Consider the following 26336-nt stretch of genomic DNA (forward strand, 5'->3'; position numbering starts at 1 on the left):
ACAGTGACACGTGATGCAGCTACTGCACTGATCCCTCTTTGCAGATGCTTTTTCTCCTGATCTGCCGTACAGGTCTCATTATTAACATACCAGTGTTCCTCCTAATCCTACTTTAGGGACTGTATAAATTTAATATTGAAACAATAGTGAAAAACTAGTAACATGGGTGATGTGTAAGGGGATTACCGGTGAGTAGAGGGGAACGATTAGAATAGGAATGGTTGGTGTCCCATATAGTGACTATATAGAGAGCGATGTATGTTTACTATGTGGCGCTTTAGTTCTTCTCAAGTATTAAGTGTTTTTACAACTTAATTGATTTCATGTTTTGAAGCCTTAGCCAAATCCTTCTCCTAGTCTTTTCCATGCAGCTAAGTAAGTATTATCTATACAGCTGGCTGTGCATTAATGACCTAGCAGAAGAGAGTTTAATGTACATCACAATGCAAAAACTGTTTTCATTCCTTTCAGGGCGTTAAAGGGTTTTTCGGGAGTTAAATACTAGTGACCTTTCCATAAATCATCAATATCTGATCGGTGAGGTCTGACTCCTGGTACCCTCACAGTCAGCTGTTGGAAGAGGTCAGCGATGTGATTGGGTTGATCTCCAATACCAAGCACAGCCGCTGTATAATGTGCAACCCTGTGCTTGGTTTGCTATGAAGGAACCTTCTTGTTTGTCTGGGCACCGCAGCCCCTTTGAACAGCTGATGAGCAGGAATGCTGTGGGTTGGACCCCTACCAATCTGATATTGATGACCTTTTCTGAGGATAGGTCATCAATATTTCACTCCCAAAAAAAACATTTAATCCATTAAATATTAGATGGCTGAATTTTGTAAGACCACAACAAGAAAGTTCTTCAGATCTTTTTTCTTCTATGATGTAGACTTCCAATCTGTGGCAGAAAAAATCCACAAGGATTTCCCACTGAAATCTATGGAGTGCAGTTTGTGGGGGGGATTTCGCGTGGATTTTGGCACAAAGTTCTATGTTGTACATTCTTCTGCTGGGTCTTTTACAATCTTATATGTAATGCACCGTTCAATAAACCATCCTTTCCATTGCATGATATGAAGGCGTTTTACTGGGAACTACATTAGGATGTCATTCATGGCAGGGTGGATTTAAAGGGGTTTTCCAAGATTCTGATATTCATAACCTATTCTCAGGATAGATCACAAATATCATATGGGCGGGGGTCCGACACCTAGGACCCTGCCGATCAGCTGTTTGAGGAGGTATTGTGCATAAAGGATTAGCTGTCAGTCACTGAGTAGCACCACCTACTGGACCTCGAAGTATGGAAAGAGCAGAGATTTAAAAGAATAAAATACAAGTTATACCGAATCCTTTCCCTCAGAACTATATCAGTCTGCGTTCTAGCTTGCTGCCTGCAGATAGGACAAAATGGTCAACGTGATAGGGTCCCTTTAAGGTAGTACTTAGACAAGTTTTTTATTGTCAGTTTTTGCACAGGATTTTTGCAATCATCACATACTTTACAAAAAACACAACACAAAATGCCTGTGTGAATACAACCTAAGGATAAAAGCCCTGCCATGTAAGCAGGTTCCTCAGGGGGATTACTTATCATCCCTGCCTTGTAAAACATAATTAGAGTATAAAGTTGTCAGTAGGCAATAGCTATTCTTGTCCCTTGTTTACGAGCTCATTGCTCCGGCTTAGTTGTGTGTAGTATGGACTGTGCAGGAGTGAGAAAGCCGGGGAGAGAGTCTGAGAGATCAGTGATGTTTCCAGCTCCATAGATGAGAAAGTCTAGAAGAGGGTCTGAGAGATCAGTAATGTTTCCAGCTATGTAGATGAGAAAGTCTAGAAGAGAGTCTGAGAGATCAGTAATGTTTCCAGCTCCATAGATGAGAAAGTCTAGAAGAGAGTCTGAGAGATCAGTAATGTTTCCAGCTCCATAGATGAGAAAGTCTAGAAGAGAGTCTGAGAGATCAGTAATGTTTCCAGCTATGTAGATGAGAAAGTCTAGAAGAGAGTCTGAGAGATCAGTAATGTTTCCAGCTATGTAGATGAGAAAGTCTAGAAGAGAGTCTGAGAGATCAGTAATGTTTCCAGCTCCATAGATGAGAAAGTCTAGAAGAGAGTCTGAGAGATCAGTAATGTTTCCAGCTATGTAGATGAGAAAGTCTAGAAGAGAGTCTGAGAGATCAGTAATGTTTCCAGCTCCATAGATGAGAAAGTCTAGAAGAGAGTCTGAGAGATCAGTAATGTTTCCAGCTCCATAGATGAGAAAGTCTAGAAGAGAGTCTGAGAGATCAGTAATGTTTCCAGCTCCATAGATGAGAAACTCTAGAAGAGAGTCTGAGAGATCAGTAATGTTTCCAGCTCCATAGATGAGAAAGTCTAGAAGAGAGTCTGAGAGATCAGTAATGTTTCCAGCTCCATAGATGAGAAAGTCTAGAAGAGAGTCTGAGAGATCAGTAATGTTTCCAGCTCTGTAGATGAGAAAGTCTAGAAGAGAGTCTGAGAGATCAGTAATGTTTCCAGCTCTGTAGTTCTACCTGAACAGGCAGCGGTTTTGTTACTCCTTATATAGGTAGTTACAGAGGACTCTACGTTTAGAGGGCGGTGGTAGAACTTATCGATTCTTCTAGTGCATGCCCCCCACTCTTCAGAGCTTGCGCATTGAATAAATATGCTACTGTAATCATTATTTCTTTTATTTTATCAGAGCCTATGAACAAGCAGGAATGATGCTGAAGGTGAGAGCTGATCAACCAGATGGCGTTGTTGTGTTTTTTTCTTTTTTTGTTTGTTTTTTTTTGTCCTTTTATCCTGTGGTGTTTTACTGCCTAGAGCAGGGGTCAGCAACCTCTGGCGCTCTACCCCTTGTGAAACTACAACTTCCAGCATGCTCTATTCACTTATGCTGTGTTACAAGAAAAGTCAAGCAAATGTGCATGCTGAGAGTCCCAATCTCACCACGATGGCCTGCCGGAGGTGGTTGATCCCTGGCCTAGAGCACTACAAAGAAGTTCATTTAATTTAAATTTTCCTTCATAATTAAGGAGATGCAGAAGCTCCCTGAAGCCGTCCAGTTGATAGAGAAAGCCAGCATGATGTATCTGGAGAATGGAACGCCTGACACTGCTGCTATGGCCCTGGAGCGGGCCGGGAAGTGAGTCAGTAGGACATGAGCATGTCTGTTCCACAACCATAATCTGCAGTATGGCGCGTAACTCTCCGACAACAGAATGACTGACTGTGCACCTTCTCTGATTCCAGGCTTATAGAACATGTCAATTTGGAAAAAGCTGTCTACTTATATCAGCAGTCTGCGTCCGTCTTTGAGGTATGCTTGTGATTCTGCAGTGCCGTCAAGTAAGAGTGCCCTTAAAGGAAATGTGTCACCAAAAATGTTATCTGCCAGTTAAAACCAGATAGTAACGCATCTCCTTTTTCTAATCAGTTTTTATTTTCTGATTGTAGATTTTATTTTATTTTTTCCTTCTATTTACTGAACATGTTTATGGGGGCGGCCATCTTGCCCGAGATGTTCTTAACAGCATTTAGTCTACTTTCACACTGGCGTTTTGGCTTTCCGTTTGTGAGATCCGTTCAGGGCTCTCACAAGCAGTCCAAAACAGTTTTCGCCCCAATACATTCTGAATGTATAATGATCCGTTCAGAATGCATCAGTTCAGTCTCCATTCCGCTTTGGAGGCGGACAACAAAACGCTGCTAGCAGCGTTTTGATTTCCGTCTGATGAAACTGAGCCAAACGGATCCATCCTGGCACACAATGTAAGTCAATGGGGACGGATCTGTTTTCACTGACACAATCTGGAACAATAGAAAACGGATCCGTTTTCCATTGACTTTCAATGGTGTTCAAGACGGATGGCTATGTTAAATATAATACAAACGCATCCGTTCTGAACGGGTGCAGACGGCTTTATTATCTGAACTGATCCGTCCATGACGGATCTGCACAAAACGCGAGTGTGAAAGTAGCCTTACACAGCATAAAAAACTGCTTTATGGCAGCCCCATGGGCCATAGACACAATGGTCAGGAGGGGACCTCACTGACTTCTTTGGGAGAGTTTTCCAGGCACCCTCTGTGCCCTGTGCAGAGGTCATTGTACAAGGAAAGAATAGATAAGATTTGACAATTGCCTATTGTGAATGGTGGACCCTTTCTTATCTGTACACAGAGGTGATATCATTACAGACAGGATTAGAATGAGTTAACTGCAGTAAAGTGATCTGTACAAACCAAGAAGTGGCGCCAATTATTAGACCTAGTGGCCAGTACGAAAACTGCAGGATTTTGGGTTTTAGCTTAAATCTAAAAAGTGACATGGAAGTTTTAAAAATTAACATCCTCAAAAATGATTTAAAAATATGTTAAACATAAAAAAAGTAATTTAAACAGTAGGTCTTTATCTGATGACAGCTGAGTGAACTCATTTGGCTGTTTCTGTATCAGACTTCGGACCCCCAACTATCAGACATTCATGGTATATCTGAATCACATGGCGTAATGTCTGTAGTGAAAAATATTTATATACTTGCTTATATGTATTCTTATTCGGTTTGCCTATGTAAGTATTAATAATTTGAAACCAGAACCAGACTGAACCCTGGGTGTTACGTAAACTGAGATGCATGATCTAGCCAGTAATACGTATAGTACCAGTCCAAGCAAAAGTTTATTAATGGTCCAGGAACTTGCTTTGTGCTACCTGATAACCATAGTTCAGTGTTCAGGGGTGCGGCAGCCTGGGGCTGTCATGAAGGGAATGTACACATTCTTTCATCCTTTTTATTTCCATGTTTTAGAGGGGGATAGATTTATGAATACTGCCTATCAAGACATTATAGAGTCATAATCGCCCTCAGAAGGGTCAGTGAGATCTTGGTGCTTAATGTAAGGTGGCCCCTTTATCTCTTAAGGGATGATGTAGTGGAAGTAGAGGTCCACTTTAACTCTTGGTTGTAAATACAGAGATGTTAGAAGTAACACAGTTGTCATAGTTTGACATTTCCAAGAGTCTCACTAACTATTCGCTATACTTACATCCTGCTTGACTTTTAGTTGTCAAAATGAGAATGCAGTGTAATCCGCAGGCAGAAGGATATATCGTTTCATTTCTGCTCCGTAGCCTAGTGGACAGTCATGTCAGTGACTGACAGCTATGTATACACATTCATACAGGGAAGACTGTTAGGCTTCATGCACATGACCGTATCGGTTTTGCGGTCCGCAAATCACAGATATCGGCCATGTGAGCCGCTCACTTTCTTGTCACGCACAGCCCATACCATTGTAGAAATATTTACAATACTTTGCAATATGGACAAGAATAAGATAAAAAATCTTTTTTGTGGAGACACAGAACAGACATGTGGTTGCAGACAGCACACTGTGCGCTCTCCGCATCTTTTGTGGACCTGTAGAAATGAATGGGTCCGCAATAAATGTGAATCGATGCAGACAAAAAAATACGGATGTGTGCATGGAGCCTTAATCACTGAGAAGACTGCTCACAAAAACCTATGTAAGGCTGCAATAAAGAACCACCAATTCTGTATACCCTGGAGGTGTGCTGAGGTCTTCTACTTATTTGGTGACATTTCAGACTCGTGGCTAAGAGCCCGGCACTGCGGGCATCGGTTATCCTGGTTTCCACCTCCGAAGTTTCTCCGCAATAAAGACACCGGATGAAAATCGTCAATGAAAAGGAGGAATTGGAAGGAGGCACTGTCCTGTAAAAACTTGAAGTTTTTTTGTTATAACACATGCGGTGCATACAGAGACGAGCAGGACATATCAGCGTGTGGCTGCAAATAAATAAACTTCAAGTTTTTACCGGAGATCTGCTGGATTACATAACTGAAATGTTATGTTCAGAGAGGGAATCAAAAGCACGCCAGGGGCACCATTACATGTATTTAGATTGGAAAATAGCTTTTTGTGAAAGCTAGCAGAGTAAGGCTACTTTCACACTAGCGTTTTTTGCGGATCAGTCATGGATCTGCAAAAACGCTTCTGTTACAATAATACAACCGCATGCATCCGTCAAGAACAGATCCAGTTGAATTATATCTTATATAGCCATGACAGATCTGTCATGAACATCATTGAAAGTCAACGGGGGACGGATCTATTTTCTATTGTCAGGAAAAAACGGATCCGTCCCCATTGACTTACGGATCCGTCTTGCTCCGCACCACATTGCGGACAGAAAATTGCTGCTTGCAGCGTTATTCTGTCCGCGATGGGAATGGAATGCATTTTGTTGCATTCCGTTTTGTTCAGTTTTGTCCCCAATGACAAAGAATGGGGACAAAACTGAAGCGTTTTCACCCGCTATTGAGCTCCTATGACTGATGTCAATAGCAGAATTAAAAACGTTAGTGTGAAAGTAGCCTAATGTAACATTTAGCCATGGGACGACTATTCTTTGTTTACTGTTCATGGCAGGTGAAGTGACACATTTTGATCATAAATGACTGTAAATTCTTTGCAGGTAAATGTTTAAATATCTCATCTTCCTCCACAGAATGAAGAACGTTTACGTCAAGCAGTGGAACTTCTAGGAAAGGCTTCAAGACTTCTAGTGAGAGCTCGCCGGTACTGGCAACCCTTATTTATTGAATTTTTATTTATTTTTTGTCATCGCTGAGCCCTGTAAGCCTTGATAGGTGATGAATTAGCCTTGAATTCTATTAGCATACACTGGGATTGTCTTCAGAGCATCTCATCCCTATGCCTGTATCTTCTGTTCATAGAGCTACAGCCTGTGCTGTTCCTCTCATTCTTGATAGAAATGCATGAATAAACCGAAAGCTGGGCATGATCATTCCTCCTAACAATAGGATGTGTCTTTACACCGCTAGCCCTGATTGGACTGTACCTGGGAACAGCGTCCGTAAAGGGAATCTGTCACCAGTTTTCTGCTGCTAGGATCTAACCGCTCCATCACATGCCAATGAGTCCTAATATTCATGAGCCCACCGCTCTCCCCACCCGCCTGCCTCTGATTGACAGGTTTATCTATATGAATCAGCAGCAGGTGGGCGGGGCGAGCCAGGAGCTGACGAATATCAGGACTCACTTACCATGCACTGGAGCTGTTCAATACAAGATTTTGTCAGTTAAAGAAAGTGACCCCGCATTTTGCTAAGGAGACCTTAATTAGGACACCATAAAACTGGTGACAGATTCCCTTTTAAAGGGCTTGTGCCAAGTTTGTTCACAGGAGATAACAAAGTGATTGCTGGGAGTCTAACCACTAGGACTCCCATCGATCCCGAGAACGGCTGTCTCATTCCACTGCCGTTTTGGAGCAGCAGGCTGCGCATGCGCTTTTCTCCTCTGTTCATTCTCTGTGGGACTGTCAGAGGCAGTACAGACTATGGCTGTTTCCACACTCCCATAAAGAATGAATGGAGTGGCAGGGAGCATGCCCCTGGACCCCCTGCTCTCGGGATCAAAGCTGGCCCCGGCAGTCGCAGCCCCGCCAATCAGTTAGTTATCCCCTAGCCTTTTAAATGGGCTGTCTCTGCACATACATATTGCTAGTTTTTATTTTTTTATTTTTTGGTCAATCATTCAGCATAATGGACCGACCATGCAGTCTCCAAAGAAAGTACTGCAGACCAGTGATGGCCAGTTCGCATTTTTTGCCCGCGTACATATGCGGGCTGCCATCTTTTTTCACAAGTCCGGCGAGGCACAGGTAGGCCCTTACCTGTGCCTGTGCGCAAGCCGGTCTGAAAACAAGTGCGGTCAGCCACCGGGGGCCTTCATCGGGCTGTTCTCGGAACTGCCTGCTCCCGCTGACCACATTTGTTTTCAGACCGGCTCGCGGCACAGGTGAGGGCTTACCTGTGCCTCACCGGACTTGTGAAAAAAGATGGCAGCTCGCATGTGTTCACAGGCGAACAATGCAAACTTGCCATCACTGGTGCAGACAGCTCTCCTAGAATCGCTGCCAGTTTGTTTTTATCGATTGGTAGAAGGTTTGATTTCGTCAGTCACTAGAATGAAGCCACATGCCACCAGCGTCTATGCTGAGACAACCCTTTATTATTATTGCATCAAAATGTCAGGTACATTTTTCGTTACTGCCGATACAACTATCACACAGAGGCTAAAGTGGTTTCCGGTCAGCACCAATCCAGACAAACTCTCTCAAATCGCCTCAGTCATGTAACGATTTGCTTCACAACATACATAATCCAGTTAATTATTATACTGTCTTTGACATCTGTACAATACAAATCCATTGATTGGTAATGGCATCCAATCACCTTGTCTTCATTTGGGTTCTTGTTCAGTTTTATATTAACTTATTTACAGTATATTACGGTACTTTTTCTTTCAGGCTAGATGATGCTGTAGTATCCATTCTAAAAGAAAAGAATATGTACAAAGAAATAGAGAACTATCCTACATGTTATAAGGTATGATACGTGACCCTCTAGTCCGCTTGTGTCCATTCCAGTCTTTTGGAGTCTTAGTTTTTTTTTTTTTTCTGAATCTATTTTTTATCTATTCTACATTGGTTGGTTCACATGATAATGTGTGTTTTGGGGGTTGTGCATTGAAATTAGGCTCTGTTGACAGTCTTTGTCACAGATTCAGTGGTTAGCGCCGGTGCCTTGTAGCGCAGGGTTCTAGGTTCAACTCCAACTGAAGACCACATCCACATGGAGTTTGCGTGGGTTTCCTCTGGGTACTATGGTTTCCTCCCACACCCCAAAGACATACTTAGATTTTGAGCTTCATTGGTGAGAACAAGCAATGATAATGTCTGTAAAGCGCTGCAGAATATGCCGGAGCTATATAAGTGCGTACATAAAGAGTAGAGCAGTAGGTAGTTCTGTTCTTACTGTCAAAACAACAGACAACACAGTGGAGCCTGGTGGATCATAATATAGAAGACCATGGGGTCCATCATTCGACATGCGATGGAGCGTGGTTTTAGCCTTAAATGACAGAAAACCTGCATCCGTAAAAATCCCCTGTTCATAGGAGCACATGTAAGTAGTGGATAAAGACTGATGAAACCTTATGAAATAAATATTATGATAGTAAGGCACCTTTTAAAGGGGTTGTCCCAACATTAAATGTTAGTAGCGTGAAACACTAATTACTCTCCTTATTTACTTTCTGTTACAACTATTCTCCAATTCTGGATGGCACCCCTGGTCCTGTGACTGAGCTGAATGAGCAGGTCACACATGCTCCATTCCATCCTTCCACTGTCACCTGCCATCCCCTGAGAAATGCAAGGTGCTAGCCTGAAGAAAATCAAGCAGTGCAATGAATGGGCTTATCGATCCATGTGATGTACAGAGCAGGTTCTAGCTTTGTTAGATTGTCATGTACCATATTATGTCAGATTTTCATTTTTTACATTAAAGGGGTTGTTCGGGCGTTTTCTGTTGATGACCTATCCTCAGGATAGGTCATCAATATCAGAGCTGTAGGGGTCCGACACCCCTGTTGATCAGCTGTATGAGGAGACGGCGCGCGCAGTGTGCACGTGCCGTCTCTCTTCCTGCTTGCTGCTGTATGTCTATGGGACAGCCCGGACACCTTTAATGTAAAAAATGAAAATCGGACATAATATGGTACATCAAACAAAAGAATGGCTGATCTTGGGGAGACCGGCTACAACAAACACAGTGGAGCCTCATTTAAGAGACTCAACTCCACAATCCAAAGTGCAAAGCTCCCTGGGAAACAGTAATATGCAAAATAATTATGGAGCCCGAGTTATAGTTCTTCAACACATCCAGATATCCCTCAAAGGAAGGAAAACCAAGCAAAGGGGGTGCCCCCATTATGAAGATCACCAGATTCCTTAGGCCTCAAATCAAACCAGCAATGTTAATCAGACTTCAGTTGAGAGCCCCAGTGTTAATAAGACCTCTAATCAGACCCCAATGGGAATGACCCCCATTCAGACCTCAAATCAGAAGAACACCATGCTCAGACCAAATAAAAAAATAAATGAAAAATCGACTTGCCTCTGCTCTGGACACTGCTGCCGCTCCTAGGATCCAGCTCTCTTCTTGTTCAGCCTGCCACACACTGTGCTGTGACCCGACACGCACAGCATGAGGTAACAGAGTGCCTGACGTCCTCGTGCTGTGCGCAGTCACAACACGGCGAGCTGTCAAGGACCAGAGTCCGTAGAGTGCAGCATTCCCCGCTTCCCGATCCTTCTGTACTAATCAGTCTTTCCATAATGGAAGCGCTCATTAGTATTCGCCGTATAAGACCCACCTACATTTCCCCCCTCCCTTTGGGTGGAAAAAGTGCATCTTTTAGGGCGAAAAATACGGTAATTACGTCTTATTATACATAAAAATATCACACGTGTCTTCTTTGGCAGAATTTTATACCACTTTCTCCAACAAAATACTTGAATGAAATGATGGAGAACTATTCCTGACTTTAAAGAAACGCTAAACACAGAAGTTGCACAAAAAATTATATATCCCAGCCCTTCCTGCTTTCACCTCCATATTTGCCTCGCTCCTGTTTTATCGCCTAGTTAAAACTGAGAAATATAGGGTGATGTCTTGGAATGTGAGAGGTCTAGTACAGAGATGGCTAACCTTGGCACTCCAGCTGTGGTAAAACTACAACTCCCAAGATGCCCCCCTTGCTTGGCTGCTCTCAGAACTCTGTAGAAATAAATGGAGCATGCTGGGAGTCGTAGTTTCACCACAGCTGGAGTGCCAAGGTTAGCCATCACTTGTCTAGGAGGTCCCAGAAAACGCATGGCAGTATTCACACACATTCGTAGTTATGCCCCACATATTCTAGGTTTACAGGAAAGCCATCTTACAGCTGACACGGGAGGGAGAGTTAAAAAAAAACGAGTACAGGGGCTGGAAAGCGCATATGGGAACTCCTATTCCAGAGGTGTGTTGGTGGGAACCACATCAGACAACTGTTGATCCTGAGGGGAAATACGTTTTTTCTCTTACGCTCATATCAATGGTGTTCCATATGTTGTACTTAATCTGTATAACCCTCCTCCTGCTAATCTTTCTCTGCTACAAGCGCGGTGCGTTTTGCAGCACAATTTCCCTTTGCAAGACTACTCTGTATGGGCGTTCTTAATATGGTATTGGACGAATCTATGGATAAGTTCCACAATCCGTCTCATAGTATTGGTCCCCGTTCGTCTAATACCATCCTTGCTAGATTCCTCTCAGGTTTGGGGTGGCTGGATGTGTGGAGGGAAAAATTCCCAGGTCGTATAGAATATTCCTGTTTTACTCCTTCTGAGAGAGCTTTATCTAGGATAGATTATTTGTTTGGCACTGCTAATACTTTTCTAGCGGTACAAGAAGTGCAGTATGGTTCTCATTGTCCATCTGACCGTGTACCTATTATTATAGCGACGACCGTTGTATCTGGTGAGGTCAGTCGTGGTCCCAAGCTGCGCATTCACCCATTCTGGCTATCCTTGATGAATGTGAATGATCGTATCCCAGATCAACTTTATGCTTTTCTTAAAGTTAAAATAGTTGATGTTGACTCTCCCTTGCTGTGGGAGACCTTGAAGGCCGTGGATGTCTCAAATCCTCCATCTCGTATATCAAGAAATTCTCCCACCGTAGAGAGAAGGAGTTGGGCATTCAATGTAGAAATGCTGAATGTAAATATACCTCTGATCCTACAGAGGAAAATAGGACAGATTGGATGATGAAGGGGAGACTGTATATGACACATTTGAAAAAAAAAAAGTGATTGTAAATTGCTATTCCTCAAACAACAAGGTAATAAAACGGGTAAGGTACTGGCGCAGGTGATACGCAGAAAGAGCATGGCTCTTCCAGTATTGCGTATTGCAGGTGCTACGGGAGACCTGATTGAAGAGCCAGATGGAGTACTGGGCAGATTCAGGGAGTTCTATCAGGACTTATATGGATCTGAAATTCAGTATTCCACGTCCGCCCTGGAAGCATAACTCCAGGAAGAGTCGCATCCACAGTTATCCACTCTGGACAGGGAATTGTTAGATGAGATAATCACGCTAGAAGAGATTAATGAGGCGATCCAGGGATTAAATTCGGGGAAATTCCCGGGCCCAGATGGTATACCGCTAGAAGTCTATTCCAAATATGTGGATGTTTTAGGGCCGCAATTACAAAAAATGTATAGCTCTTCTTTTAAAAGAGGGCGCCTTTCTGAGTCGTTGTATGATGCCTCTATTGTTGTATTGCTGAAGCCCGACAAAAGCTCTCTGGAGTGCGGTTCTTATCGCCCAATATTTTTGTTGAATTTAGATTAAAATTCTAACTAAAATATTGGCGAATAGACTGAATAAGGTGATAACCTCCATAATGCATAAGAATCAGATGGGTTTTATCCCCGGTCTACCTCTAGCAGCATTAGGCGGGCACAGGTTATATCGCAACTTGGGTGTGCAGGACAAAAACAATGGGCCTTAGCTGCGCTGGATACGGCCAAAGCATTTGACTCTGTTGAGTGGCCCTATTTGGTGCAAGCTTTAAAATGTTTTGGTTTTGGCCCAGTTTTTATCCAGTGGGTTAATATTCTATTTAAGACACCTATGGCCAACATTCTAATTAACGGCTCATTAACACTAACTTTCCAGCTATATAGGGGAACTAGGCAGGGATGCCCACTGTCTCCCATTCTGTTCTCGGTAGCTATTGAACACTTGGCGGTTAGAATCCGCCAAGACTCAATATTTAAAGGGATATCTATGGGAAACAGAGGACAGGCTAGGTCTCTATGCAGATGATCTAATTTTATACATTGATGAGGTGGAGACATCGTTGCCCAGACCGATAGACCTCATAGAGCAATTTTTTTTTTATTTCTATGGTCTTCGCATTAACTGGACCAAATCAGCCCTTATGCCATTATGGTCCCCAGAGTGGCCCTCTGTTTATCACAATTTAATGGTTGTAGACCGGTTTAAATATTTGGGCATCATCATTACAAAAGATCGCCTCCTATCCCACAATTTTAAATATTGTTCCAATTGAATCTTATTTTATAGACAAGTTCAAGTCTTGGGATACCCTCCCCATATCTACCATGGGGAGACTGAACCTGATTAAAATGATTTTATTGCCTAAAGCGCTATATCTGCTAGAACATGCTTGCACCCCAATTCCCCGTAACTTCTTTGACCGCTTGCACTCTAAAATGGCCACCTTTTATTTGGGGCAAAGAAGGACGGAAACTAGTGTTGACTACCTTGCAAAGAAGGTGGAGCGGCCCTGCCTGACCTATTTTTATATTTCCTTGCTGTGTGTGTCACAAACTACACTTACTCATTCTGAATATTGCAGCAACATTTGCAGCTGTCCAATCTGTGGCCTGTATTGGAAAGCTTGTCATCTGTTTCGGGACAGCTTTTACAAATCCACAGACTAGCACACCAGGTTTCGAGAGCCGCAGAACTTCAGCAATATAGTGATCTGCCAGATGTTATTCCTTTATGGAACAATATGATGATCCCTCATTTGCTACACTGTGAAGGGGAAAATATATGGAAAGGCCATGGAGTGTTCACTTTACGGGACCTGTACGAGAACGGAATCTTATTTTCGTTCCCTCAGTTGCAAGAAAAAACAGGGATTACCCGGCCGCATTTCTTTAGATATTTGCAGCTGCGACATGCCCTCCAAATGCAGTTTCATTTTCTTAAAAGATCTGTATCCACCTATCCTCTAATTGGTATCCTCAAGACCCAGGGCCAGAAGGGTATGAGTTCCGCTCTTTACACACATCTCCTTGACCTTAAAATGTTGTCAACACCATTGGCTTTGGAGAGTAGGTGGAGAGAAAACGTACCTGGCCTCACTTCCGAAGAGTGGAGTGAGGCTTTAGCTGCCTCTGTTGGTGTCTCACCGTCTCTCAACAATAGATTGATACAACTATTTATATTGCATAGGTGTTATCTCACCCCGACCAGACTATTTAAAATGGGCAGGATGTCCCATACCAGATTACATAGATACGTGCAATTGAACGAGGATTTCTGGCATATAATGTGGGATTGTGAACATCTTCGCTCATTTTGGAGGGATGTCGTGGCAGTTCTGTCCACTATGATTCCTACCAGTTTGGAGATTTGTCCTAAGGTTTGTCTTCTAGGGATAGTTGAGGATGACTTTCGCTCACATTATGTATGTATTTTTCTGAGGGAAACCCTTTTCCTTGCTAGGAAGGCAGTTGCCCTTCAGTGGATGGCGGAGAGACTGCCTACGGTCAGTCAGTGGAAGGCTCTGGGTAAATCAAACTATCCCTTTGGAGAAAATAATGTTCACACACAGGAAATGCCCTAAAAAATTAGAGAAAATTTGAGGGCCGTGGTGCTCGTCTCAGTTAACGGTTTCTTCGGCCCATATGTATTGCGGTGTCTAGTCCTTGTTTTTCAGTATACGCCACGTGTAGTATTGCCTTTTTCGTTCAGGGCTCCTTAGGGCTTCAGCGTCTGTCTGTAAGAGAAGTGGTTGGAGCAGGAGCCTCCCTGCTGAGTCTTGTTAGCAGTAGGACGTAATGATTGATAAGCCCTCCTCTTTGGCTGAGTTCCACCCTCTCAGTTGATCTTCAGTTGGCGCTGGTTCAGATCAGCAGTAGATTAAACCTTGTGTTCTCTGCAGGATTGTACAAAACTGTTAGCTCATGCAGAAAAAGCAGCAGACCTACCAACAGTGAGGGCAACTATACTTCTTGCTTACTTTTAGGATCCATTTCAAGGCTCTGCATAAAAAAAATTTCTGTGTGATATTAACTTTCTATATTTTTTTGTAGAAAACAATTGCCCAAGTGTTAGTGCATCTTCATAGGAATGACTTTGTTGCTGCAGAGAAGTGTGTCAGAGAAAGTTACAGGTAAGAAGTTCTATGTTAAGGAGAACCAGTTATACGGTTTCCAACCCTACTTTATTTGCAGTATCAGTATCAGATTGGCGGGGGTCCGACACCAAGCATCTCCACCGATCAGCTGTATAAGGAGACGGCGCGCGCAGTGTGCACATGCCATCTCCCATCTCTTCCTGCTCTGCTGCTGCTTTACTATAGACATAGCAGCAGCAGGAAGAGCGAGAGAAGGGAGACGGCATGTGCACACTGTGCGCGCCGTCTCCTCGTACAGCTGCCCTTCAGGGGTGCCGGGTTTCTCACCCCTGCCGATCTGATATTGATGACCTATCCTGTGGATAGGTCATCGGTATTCAAGAGGACCTGTCACCCCTCCTGACATGCCTGTTTTAATAGCTACTTGCATTCCCCATGTAATTCTGAAGCATCTATATGTTGTGCCGTTCCTTTATTATTTCTACTAGAAGTTATGAATGAATTGCTAGAGGACTGCAGTAAGGGTACAGAGGGGAGGTAACCAGTTAGGGGTGTGTACCAGCACAGTCTCACTTTATCCAGTCACTGCTTCCATTCCTGGACTGTGCATAGACCCCCCCCTCCCCTTCCCAAACTGGTTACCTCCCCTCTGTACCCTTACTGCAGACTGCTAGCAATTCATTAATATGTTCTAGTAGGAATAATAAGGGAAGGGGTGTGGCCTGGCCGGCAATGTAGGAGGACTTGTGCGCTGGAGCTCCCGGGCAGTTCTTGAGAAAATCCTTCACCATCCTGTGGCTGTGGTGAATTAAAACAGCCAGGCACCACTAATATCCTAAGGGGAACCTCTCTGTAACCCCAGGCCAGTATGACCCGCTCGGCCAGAAAAGAAAAGGAGGCATCTGGACCGACCCCGGCAAAACAACATGGCGCGGCCGCATCTACTAAAGCAGCAGAGGTCGCAGAGCTCCTGGAGCAATATGCCCGAGTCCCCCCCACCACAAAAGAGGACCCTGTACAAGAGGGCACTCTGCCTGACGCGATAGCGGACCAAGCGGCAGACTTGGCCGATCATTCTGCAGAGCAAGGCTCCTGCTCCCAAGATGGCGGATCCCACGTGGAGGAGCCGAAGGCAAGTGAAGGGGGGGGGGGGGGCCCCACTGAGCATGGCTCACTGCACAATGCCTATGTGCAACCCTCTATCCCCACACTGCCACTGCTGCCCGATCCTACTATCAAGGACATATATGCGGCCGTGCACCAATGTAGTGCAGCTCTGATGACCCTTAACACGTCCATTGGGTCCCTCCAAGAAAATGTGTCCTTTATTAGACAAGATATCAGGAAAGTTAATGAAAGAATCACTGAAGCGGAGGGGCGAGTAAGCCAACTGGAAGACCAAGTCTCCCCTATGAAACGTGATCTGGCTTAAGTAATACACAACATCACTCTCCTAATAAGTAAAACGGAGGACTTGGAAAACAGATCGCGACGAAATACCCTTCGCATTTTGGGGGTCCCTGAAAAAGCTGAAGGACCCCGTGCTGTCCAATTCTTTGAGGACTGGTTCAGAAAGATATTTGGGAAAGACTCTCTATCTCCCTTCTTTGCTATAGAGAGGGCGCAGAGTGCTGTTTCGTCCACCACCACCGGGAGGCCCTCCTAGACCAATGCTAATGAGGATGTTACATTTTCAAGATAGAGATACCATTCTCCGCAAAGCAAGGGAGCACCAGAATCTATCTATGGCTGGACATAAAGTTTCTATCTTTCCTGACTTTTCAGCGGAGGTGCAGAGACGACATGCACGATTCCTGGATGTTAAAAGGCGCCTACGATCACAGAATATACAGTACTTCATGCTATATCCCTCAAAGCTCCGGGTAGTGTTTAAAGGAAAGACCCACTTCTTCGTATCCCCGGAGGACGCCAACTGTTGGATTCAACAAATGGAATCCCCTTCCTCCGAAAGTTACAAAAACAATTGATAGAAAAGTGGAAAACGCCGCACCTGGGACTTCACTGAGGAAAACCTAGAGGACTCTGGGGATGTGCGGATAAGTATAATGTTTCCTAATTGTTGAGAGCCCATTCTTCTACTGTCGCCACAGTGCTCCGGAGTAGCAATCTGGTGCCATCTTATAAGAATAACTTTAGTAGCCATACTTGTGCTGTTTGATATATGTTTAGTTGAACTACCAAGAGTTAACTGTACCAAAAAGCCATTTGTCATACTGTTTTACTGGTGCCCGGGTCTCTATTACTGAGATCAGTTCCATGAATGGGGATATGTTCTTGCCTTCTATGTTGCGGGTTACAGGAACTTTTACTGTGCCTCATGTCCTGTTCTGGGACCACCAAAAGTCCTTTTTGTTGGGGATATCATGTTCATGGTTTACTTGGGGTTAGGGCCCACAGAGAGATGATGCATGCAATTGTTCTTGTACTGCCTGGTAAATGCCTCATCTTGATGCCTAGATCTTCTTTTCTTTTATGTCTTCCACGGGATGATGGCGGATAAAACTCACATTATAGTGTGGAATGTTAGAGGCCTGGGAGATCCTACTAAACGCCAAGCGGTTTTTATGGCCGTTCAAAAGTATCAGCCAGCCATAATATGCCTCACTGAGACTCGCTTATCTAAACAATCCCATAGGCTACTTCATAAACCATGGGTCTCACAGGCCTTTCACTCCACCTTTTCTACACACGCTAGTGTCCTAGTCCATAGAGCTATTCCCTTTGAATGTCACTCTAGCAAAATGGATATGGAGGGTCGATATGTCTGCCTGCACTGCTCTATTTTTGGGGTACAATTCTTCCTAATTGCCATGTACATCCCACCGCCATATTCCTGCGGCGCAATAAAAGAGGTAATGTCATGGGTAGCTCAAGGTCCACAGGTGCCAATTCTAATGATGGGCGATTTTAACAAATATTTAGATCCTTCTGTGGATAAATTTCCGCCGCCCTATAACCTAACAAAGGCTACCCCCTAGGACCTCATTGGCGAAGCTACTCGGAGAACCGGACCTGCACGACATGTGGATAATCAGATTCCCCCAGGAACGGCAGTACTCCTGCTTTTCTGCGTCTCCTAATTCCCTGTCCAGAATAGATTTACCCATTGGGTCTCTAGAAGCATTGCCATATACCTCTGTTATAGAATACCTACCACGCTGCCTCTCTGATCATTCACCCATTCGCATAGAATTGAGTTTTGGAAAAGATAGAGGGCGCTGTGGTTCAGTGCTCTGGAAACTCAATCCCTTTTGGATACAATTATTAGACGAGGAAGACCCCCTGAGGGAACAAATAGGGGAATTTTAAAGGATCAGCAGCTATAGGGACAGTATGGGGCGCTATGAAAGCATATGTGAGAGGCCTTTCAGAAAATTAAAAGACGTAAAATTAAAACTAGGGAACTCACTAGAGCTATACAGCAGGAAGTGATGAGGAGTGAACAGATGTGTACACCCTCTCAGCAGTATGGAAAAAAGCACAATCTAAACTTACTGATCACTTACTGCATATAGCAGACAACAAACGATTTTTCATCAAGCAAAAATACTTTGAGGCAGGTTAGCGTACGGGTAGTCTACTGGCTAGAGTGGTCCGGTCACAAGAGGGTGCATCCAGAATAGCAGCAATTAGAACCATGGATGGGGAACACTCAGTAATTCTTGATCCATTCCATAACTATTATAGGGAATAATATTCCTCAAAATTGTCCATGGGAGGAGATGATGTGAAAGAATATCTTAGGCGAATATCAATCCCTAAATTGTCCCTAGAATCTGCCTCATACCTGGACGAACCCCTTACTTTGGAGGAAATTGAAGTAGCTTTGGGTTCCTTCCCCAATGAAAAGGCCCCGGGATCGGATGGGTTGCCGGAGGAATTTTTTAAACGATACCGCGACTGTCTCCTCCCACATCTTTTAGAGACATTTTAATGATGCGCTAAGAATTGGGAAATTACCTGCATCTAAGAGGGAAGCGATAGTAGTGGTTGTTCCGAAGCCCAACAAGAACCCAGTAAGACCTGATTCTTACAGACCCATTTCTCTTCTATCAAATGATGTAAAACTTCTAGCTAAAATACTGGGCAATCGGCTTAATAAGGTAATCACTCCTTTGATACATAAGGATCAGGCTAGCTTCATGCCAGATAGGAGTACGGCCAGTAATCTTCATTGACTGTTTCTGAATCTCCAGAAACCGTTAAATACAGGGGGATGCCGCGCAATAATATCCTTAGATGCTGCCAAGGCTTTCGATAGTATAGAGTGGGAATACCTATGGTAAGTTATGGGCTTTGGGTGAAATTACTGTATAACTCCCTGCTAGCAAGGATTAGAGGGAACGGGATACTTTCCGATCAATTTCCTTTACATAGGAGCACGTGACAGGGTTGCCCCTTGTCCCCCCTACTATTTGCGATGGCAATTGAGCCCCTAGCTTGCCTTCTACGTACTTCCCCAGACTGAAAGGGATTTCCAGTAGGACCCCGGGAAGAAAGAGTCTTGTTCCGCAGATGACTTCTTACTATATGTGGGAGATTTACAGAAATCTATAGACCCTATAATGAATGAGATTATTAATTTTGGGAAATATTCTGGGCTAAGAATAAACTGGGACAAGTCCACAATTCTCCCATTGGATCCTACCCCACCACAATTAGACCTCGCCCGTATACCCCTACAGCTGACCACTCACTTCAAATACCTAGGGGTGATGATAACACCAATACTAGCTGAATACATAAAACTGAATTTTGCCACTAATTGCTAAATTTGTAGTCAAAACTAATGTTTGGTGTAAACTTCCCCTTACGGTAATTGGCCGCTGTAATTTACTTACAATGATATTCTTGCCACAGCTATTATATATATTACACAACTCTCCGGTATGGATCCCACAAAGGATAGTCTGCAAGATTCAGGGGATTTTCGCTGATCTGGAGAAATAATAAGGGAACGGCGGGGACTGTCACCAATCAGGCAAACATAAATTACAGAGTTCCCTGTGGGAATGGAGTGGTGGGTTTCAGAAACTCAGCAATTAAAGGCAATTTATTTATTATTGCATTGTACTGATTTTGAGATAAAAATTCTTTTTTCATTTGGTCTTTATTAAACATTTTGAACCCTGGTCTCTGTGCAGTCTTGAGTTTATCTACCAGCAGGATCTGAATTTTTATGGTACTTTCACGCACTAGCGTTAGACGAATCCGGCAGGCAGTTCCGGCAACGGAGCGTATGCACACGTATATTTTTTTTTTTAACCCGGACACTGACTTATTCATTGAAATACCGGATTCGTATTTCCGGTATCATCCGGAATAACGGATCCGGTATTTAATTTTTTTCAAAGCTAGAAAGAACTGCACATGCGTAGATTGGAAAACCGGATCCGGCATTGCAGCAAATTCCGGAACACTTGGTACCGGATCTGGCATTAATACATTTCAATGGAAATTAATGCTGGATCCGGCAAGTGCGGTAGTGTTCCGATACATACTGAACGGATTGCTTTCCATTCAGAATGCTTTGGGACAAAACGGAAGCAGCGTTTTGGTGTCCACTCCCAAAGCTGAATGGAGGCTGAATGGAGGCAAACTGATGCATTCTGAACAGATCCTTATACATTCAGAACGCATTAAAGCAGCCCTGAAACGGATCTCACAAACGGAAACAAAAACGCCAGTGGGAAAGTAGCCTTAGTGTTTTACAAAGAGAGGGCCTTGTCCTCTTGTGACAGAAAAGTCACAAGCACAAACATTAGGGGCACTAACACACCGTGAACGTTGAAAATATCGTCCCAGAATGCCCCATTCACTTCCCTGGGGGTTATATGAACAGCCATGCAAGCTGGCAGTTGTAGTTTCACAAAAGTCTCTTTTCTATACAGTGTCTGCTCAAGCTGCATATAAATTGCTCTAAAATACGTATATATGACTTTTCCTTATTGTGATAGTGTTTCTTACATTTTAGGTTGATATAGGAGCAGCCAATAAAGTAGATCTGCAGAATAAGCATGTTGCTAATAGTAAATTGGTTCATGCTTCCGTTCCTGACATGGTGTCAAGGGCAGCGTTCTTGTGCAAAGAGCTTTTTCATTGAATTACTGTGTATTGTTTAGTATAGAGATCAATAATAACTCAATTGTGTGACCTCGTTTGCAATAAAACAATTTACTAAACCAGCGGATTGCAATAATAATGACAAACACTTCTTTTGTTACAGCGTTTTCTAAGGGAAAAGTCCTGGAAAGTTTAAAATGTTCTGCATCCTGAAAATGACTTTCCGGACTTTTCTAGTATTTCACATATTTTCTGTGCCCCAACATGAGGAGACTTCTTGTCACTGCAGTCCTTCCCATTATCCTTTGATTTAGATATTTTTATATCTCTTATATTCTAAAATGGAGTTTGTCTGTCTGTCCCGACTTCTGTCTGTCTGTTCTTTATGCGCGACCAAACGACTGGAGCAATCTTCACCAAATTTGGCGCATAGGAACATCAGGTGTCCGGGAAGGTTTTAGACCGGGTCTCTAGGACTTACCGTTCCCGAGAGAGTCCCAAAATATGACCTGCATTAGCCAATACAAGCCTGCAAGTCTTTCTCTTCAAATCCCAACTGCCATACACACTGTCACATGTCTCTTATCAGCCAATATAAGCTTGCAGGCCCTTAGTCTCCACATGCAAACAGTTTTACTCCAGGTTTCTATAACAACCCAGCCATTTTTCTTCACTGCTGTCGTTCAGCTTTAGGCTAGGGCTACACGACGACAATAAGTCGCACGACACATAGGGCACAACTACGCTGCTACATGCATCCATCTTGGTTGGAATTTTTGCGACTGTCGTGCCGCAGTCGAAGCATGTCTCAGTGCGACACCATAGCCTATCATTATAAAAATTGTTGAGACAAAATGTCACGCAACACATGTCGTGTAGCCCTAGCATTAAAGGGGCAGAGCACTGTGGAGGTCACTGTTAAAGGGGCGGGCGCTTTGGAGGTCACTGTTAAAGAGGCGTTCACTGTGGATGTTACTGTTAAGGGGACAGGCCGCTGTGGAGGTCACTGTTAAGGGGGCAGGGGCCACTAATAAAGGGGCAACTGTTGTGGAGGTCACTGTTAAGGCAGCAGGGTACTGTAAGGTCACTGTTAGGCAGCAGGGTACTGTGGAGGTCACTGTCAAGGGAGTAGGGTGCCGCGAAACTCGCTGTTAAAGGGGCGGACTGCTGTGAAGGCCAAAGTTAAGGGGAAGGACTGCTGTGGAGGTCCCATTTTAAAGTGGCGTGGCACTGTTAGGGGTCAGTGTTAAGGGGCAGGGTGCTGTAGATGTCACTGTTATGGGGGATACTGTCGATATATTTTAAAGACACACACAAACATTAAATAAAATAGATGAAATATACCTGTGCGAAGCCAAGTCCTTCTAGTAGTATGTTATATATTTCAAATGTTACTTGTACTTTGCAGCTAAATGGTCACATGGATTCTGCACTTGTAAATTTTAGACGCCGGTCGTAATAAACCCCTGTGCTGGTGGTGGATCCACCGAAGTTATGAAGAGGCACCATGCACACGGCTGTTGCCCGGCTGTGGCCGTATTGCATACAGTGAGTCCGCAATACATGGGCACTGGCCGTGTGCACCCCACATCACGGATGCGGACCCATTCACTTGAATGGGTCCACAATCCGGGAGATGCGGTGCGGAACGGAAGCACGGATCAGAAGCACTACGGAGTGCTTCCGTGGTGTTTCTGTCCGTGCCTCCGCACCGCAAAAGACTAGAACATGTTCTATTTTTTTACGGTTGAGGACGGATCACAAACCCATTCAAGTTGCATGGGTCTCCCTCCGTCCCGGCCTCCTCACGGATGTTGCTCGTGCATTGGGGACCGCAAATTGCAGTCCCCAATGTACGGTACGGTGGTGTGCATGAGTCCTTATCCTGTAATTGTTATTCTCTTTGTATAATGTATATAGTTAGATGTGCGTTTTAATAGCAAATATAATTGTCAATGCATTTAGAAGGAACTGTCATTTGCTAAGTGATTTGCATGTACCTCTTAAAGGGATTCTGTCACCTCCCCTAACCCACAAAACTGTTTTAAAGCAGCCATGAAGCACAGCTTACCTTGATTAGGCTGTGCTCTTTTATCTTGTAATCCGTCCAGCAGTTTCTGCAAAAAACGACTTTTATTGATATGCAAATGAGTCCTGAATGTGCCCAGAGGGGCGTTTTGTTCCTCTTAGAGAGCCCAGTACCGCCCCTCTTACAGTGCCCAGCCCGCCTTCCTTGCACTGTCTATCCGCCCCCAGCCTGCCACAGCCTCTCCTCCCTCTCCTCCCCCTCCCTCACGCCGAACGAACTTTCGCACAGGCGCAGTACCCACTGAGGGCTGCGCCTGTGCGATCAGCAGGAGACTGAGGGCAGGAGCTTCATCCTCGTCACTGGGCATGCGCCCAGCCCAGTGACGTCCGATGCTCGCTCTTCCCTCAGTCAGCAGGGAAGAGCGAGCATCGGACGTCACTGGGCTCGGCGCATGCCCAGTGACGAGGATGAAGCTCCTGCCCTCAGTCTCCTGCTGATCGCACAGGCGCAGCCCTCAGTGGGTACTGCGCCTGTGCGAGAGTTCGTTCGGCGTGAGGGAGGGGGAGGAGAGGGAGGAGAGGCTGTGGCAGGCTGGGGGCGGATAGACAGTGCAAGGAAGGCGGGCTGGGCACTGTAAGAGGGGCGTTACTGGGCTCACTAAGGGGAACAAAACGCCCCTCTGGGCACCTTCAGGACACATTTGCATATCAATAAAAGTCGTTTTTTGCAGAAACTGCTGGACGGATTACAAGATAAAAGAGCACAGCCTAATCCAGGTAAGCTGTGCTGCATGGCTGCTTTAAAATCGTTTTGTGGGTTAGGGGAGGTGACAGAATCCCTTTAAATGATGATCTATACATGGTACATTATTTCTTTTGTATAGTATTCCAGGTTTCAGCGGTAGTGAGGACTGTACTGCGCTGGAACAGCTACTAGAAGCATATGATCAGCAAGACCAGGACCAGGCGTGTGAAATTTGCAACTCTCCACTTTTTAAATACATGGATAATGATGTAAGTGCACGGAGTCTACATTGTCGCTTGGTTTATAAGCAAACCCTGTTACTTTAGCCATTAGCTGGGTACCGGAGCTGATGGGCCACCTCTAGCCTAGATACAAGATGATATATGGAGGCATACAGGTTCCATATGGTATTCTGCACATGTGTAGGTTACAGAAGCTGGCATTCCTGGCTGGTCCAATAAATGTAGTTTGGCAATAAATCTGGTGAGCGGGTAGGCCAAGCTAGTGGGGTGCAATCTGTCGGAAAACCCCTGCTGTGTGTGGCCGAGCATTATCCTGCTGAAAAATTGGAAGCCCTGCCATTAGAGGAAACGCAAGATCACAGGATGTTCTGTACATATCGCTGTCCTGGTAGGGTTCTTTGTGTGTGTAAAGAAGGTTCACTTGTGTCTGGATGGTGGGCAACTAAACTGTGGCAGCTGTCCATGCTTGTCTGCAGATCAAACAATCCTCTCTATTGGGAGCTTGTATACTGTGTGTGCGCATGCCCTCACGGAACCACAGCTCCCAATACCTCCTATCAGCTACATCATGATGGCTGACAATTCAACAAAACATCCATCCTGCTTCTCTTAGTCCAATGATTTGTCAGCTGGGCAAAATGTCTTTGCGTGCGTTATAGAGGCAGGTCTAGCACTCAACAATCTCTCACCAAGAGGTACAATACCCAAAAGTAGCCTCTGAAAGCCTTTTATACCCTCTTCTGGCAAGACCCAGTGTCTAATCAGACCACACCTGTAATCATTTACATATCTGCCTGAGACATAAGTACATGCCAAGTTTTGCAGCAATCCAACATTTCCATCTGGGTGCCTTTTTTTTATTTTATATTTTTTTTTTAATTTTTTTTGCAATGAGTGTATGTTATGTTGCGTCAAGGGATTTATAGTGTCTGATCTTTTTGTCTATAATATTTATTTATTCTGAATGTAAAAGTGGGAGCATATGGGAAGAATTTATAGCAATTGGAAACCAAAACAGACAATAAGATTAAAGGGGTTTTCCAAGATTTTACTACAGGATATGTCATCAGTATCTCAACGGTTGGGGGTCTGACACCTGGGAGCCCTGCCCATCAGCTGTTTCAGAAGGCACCGCCACATGCAGTAGTGCTGTGGCCTTTTCCTAGGTCAGTGACAACATGTTAATCAGTCATGTGGCCTAGGCGCCGCTCACAGGAGCATTGGTGCCTTCTCAAACAGCTTAAATCCCAACGATCAGTAGTAAAATCTCGGAAAGCCCTTCGACACTAAGGCTTTCTGTTCCTAGCACGGAAATGTGCACAGTGAAATTCTAACACCTTTTTAATATTTATTTCCTGTTGTGATAGTATGCCAAGCTGGCATTGAGCTTGGCAGTTCCAGGAGGTGGCACCAAAAAGAAATCTCCAGCAACCTCACAGAATGGTGTATCACAGCCGGCACAGGGCACCTCCCACACTGAAGAAGAAGATGATGAATATGCCGGAGGCCTCTGTTAGGATTGTCGTTGCTGCACACCTATTTTATGACATCAAGTCCATCCCTTATATCTACAATATTCACCACAGCAGATATAATATGAGATGTTTAATGACTTGCTTTGTTTCATGGCTTTATTGTGAAAGATACATTTCTACTTCTATCACATTCTATCTATACAAGAGCTCCAAAGAAAAATACGTAAGAGAATGGATTTGGATCAATATTCTTCCCCTGTGCTGCACAGTTAGCCATTGTATCTACATAAATAATTGTAGCATGGAAGTTTACTTTGTCATAGACTGATTAAGTGAAGTGAATCATTTGTACAAATGTGTTTCCTGTAAATTACTGGAAGTAATTGTGACCTGGCTATTAAATATTTATATCGAGCTGTATGCCATTTGAGTTCAATTCATGCACGTATATCTGTACTTGTAATATCTGTGTGATGGCAAATTCACTTCTGCTGAAGGCTCCTGTCCGGACTAACAGATTGTTCTGCCAGGAGCACACACACACACATCAACCCCATATCAAATTCCAGAATGGGCCCTATAGCTACGTCTACCTGCTTAGAGCTCCCTCAAATGTGATTGTCACCCACCTAGGGTGCCATCTTGCAACAAAGGTTGAGGGGGCCCAAATTAGTTTTATTTTTTAAATAGGGATTTAAGACCTATAGCAAAAAGATTAACTGAGATCGACAATGATCCCTACAGCAGAAATATGTAAAGGACATTTTACTGTTGAAGGGCTTATCATCACATGACCATCTGTGAAGGTCATGAAGCCAATGATTTGTAGCTTAAAAGCGCCACAGAGGAGAAGAGTGTGAGAGATGACCTGTGTAACTGTCTGGGGTCCTTGTTTAATGGGTACGTATTTAATTAGGGG

At 44.1% G+C, this 26336-nt stretch overlaps 1 protein-coding gene across 1 annotated transcript in view; it reads left to right on the top strand.

Moving 5' to 3' along the window:
* The window catches only part of NAPG (NSF attachment protein gamma), a 33406-nt gene extending 7575 nt beyond the window's left edge, over positions 1 to 25831 (top strand). Inside the window, exons 4-12 of the mRNA XM_044293115.1 lie at positions 358 to 375; positions 2702 to 2732; positions 3039 to 3148; positions 3256 to 3322; positions 6539 to 6609; positions 8366 to 8444; positions 14800 to 14879; positions 23840 to 23969; positions 25310 to 25831. Coding sequence (XP_044149050.1) covers positions 358 to 375; positions 2702 to 2732; positions 3039 to 3148; positions 3256 to 3322; positions 6539 to 6609; positions 8366 to 8444; positions 14800 to 14879; positions 23840 to 23969; positions 25310 to 25459 — 736 coding nt within the window. The 3' untranslated portion in view covers positions 25460 to 25831. The remainder of the gene's footprint in view (positions 1 to 357; positions 376 to 2701; positions 2733 to 3038; positions 3149 to 3255; positions 3323 to 6538; positions 6610 to 8365; positions 8445 to 14799; positions 14880 to 23839; positions 23970 to 25309) is intronic.
* Positions 25832 to 26336: the final 505 nt, after the last annotated feature.

Source organism: Bufo gargarizans, chromosome 5 (genome assembly GCF_014858855.1).
Source record: "Bufo gargarizans isolate SCDJY-AF-19 chromosome 5, ASM1485885v1, whole genome shotgun sequence".
Taxonomy (NCBI): Eukaryota; Metazoa; Chordata; class Amphibia; order Anura; family Bufonidae; genus Bufo; species Bufo gargarizans.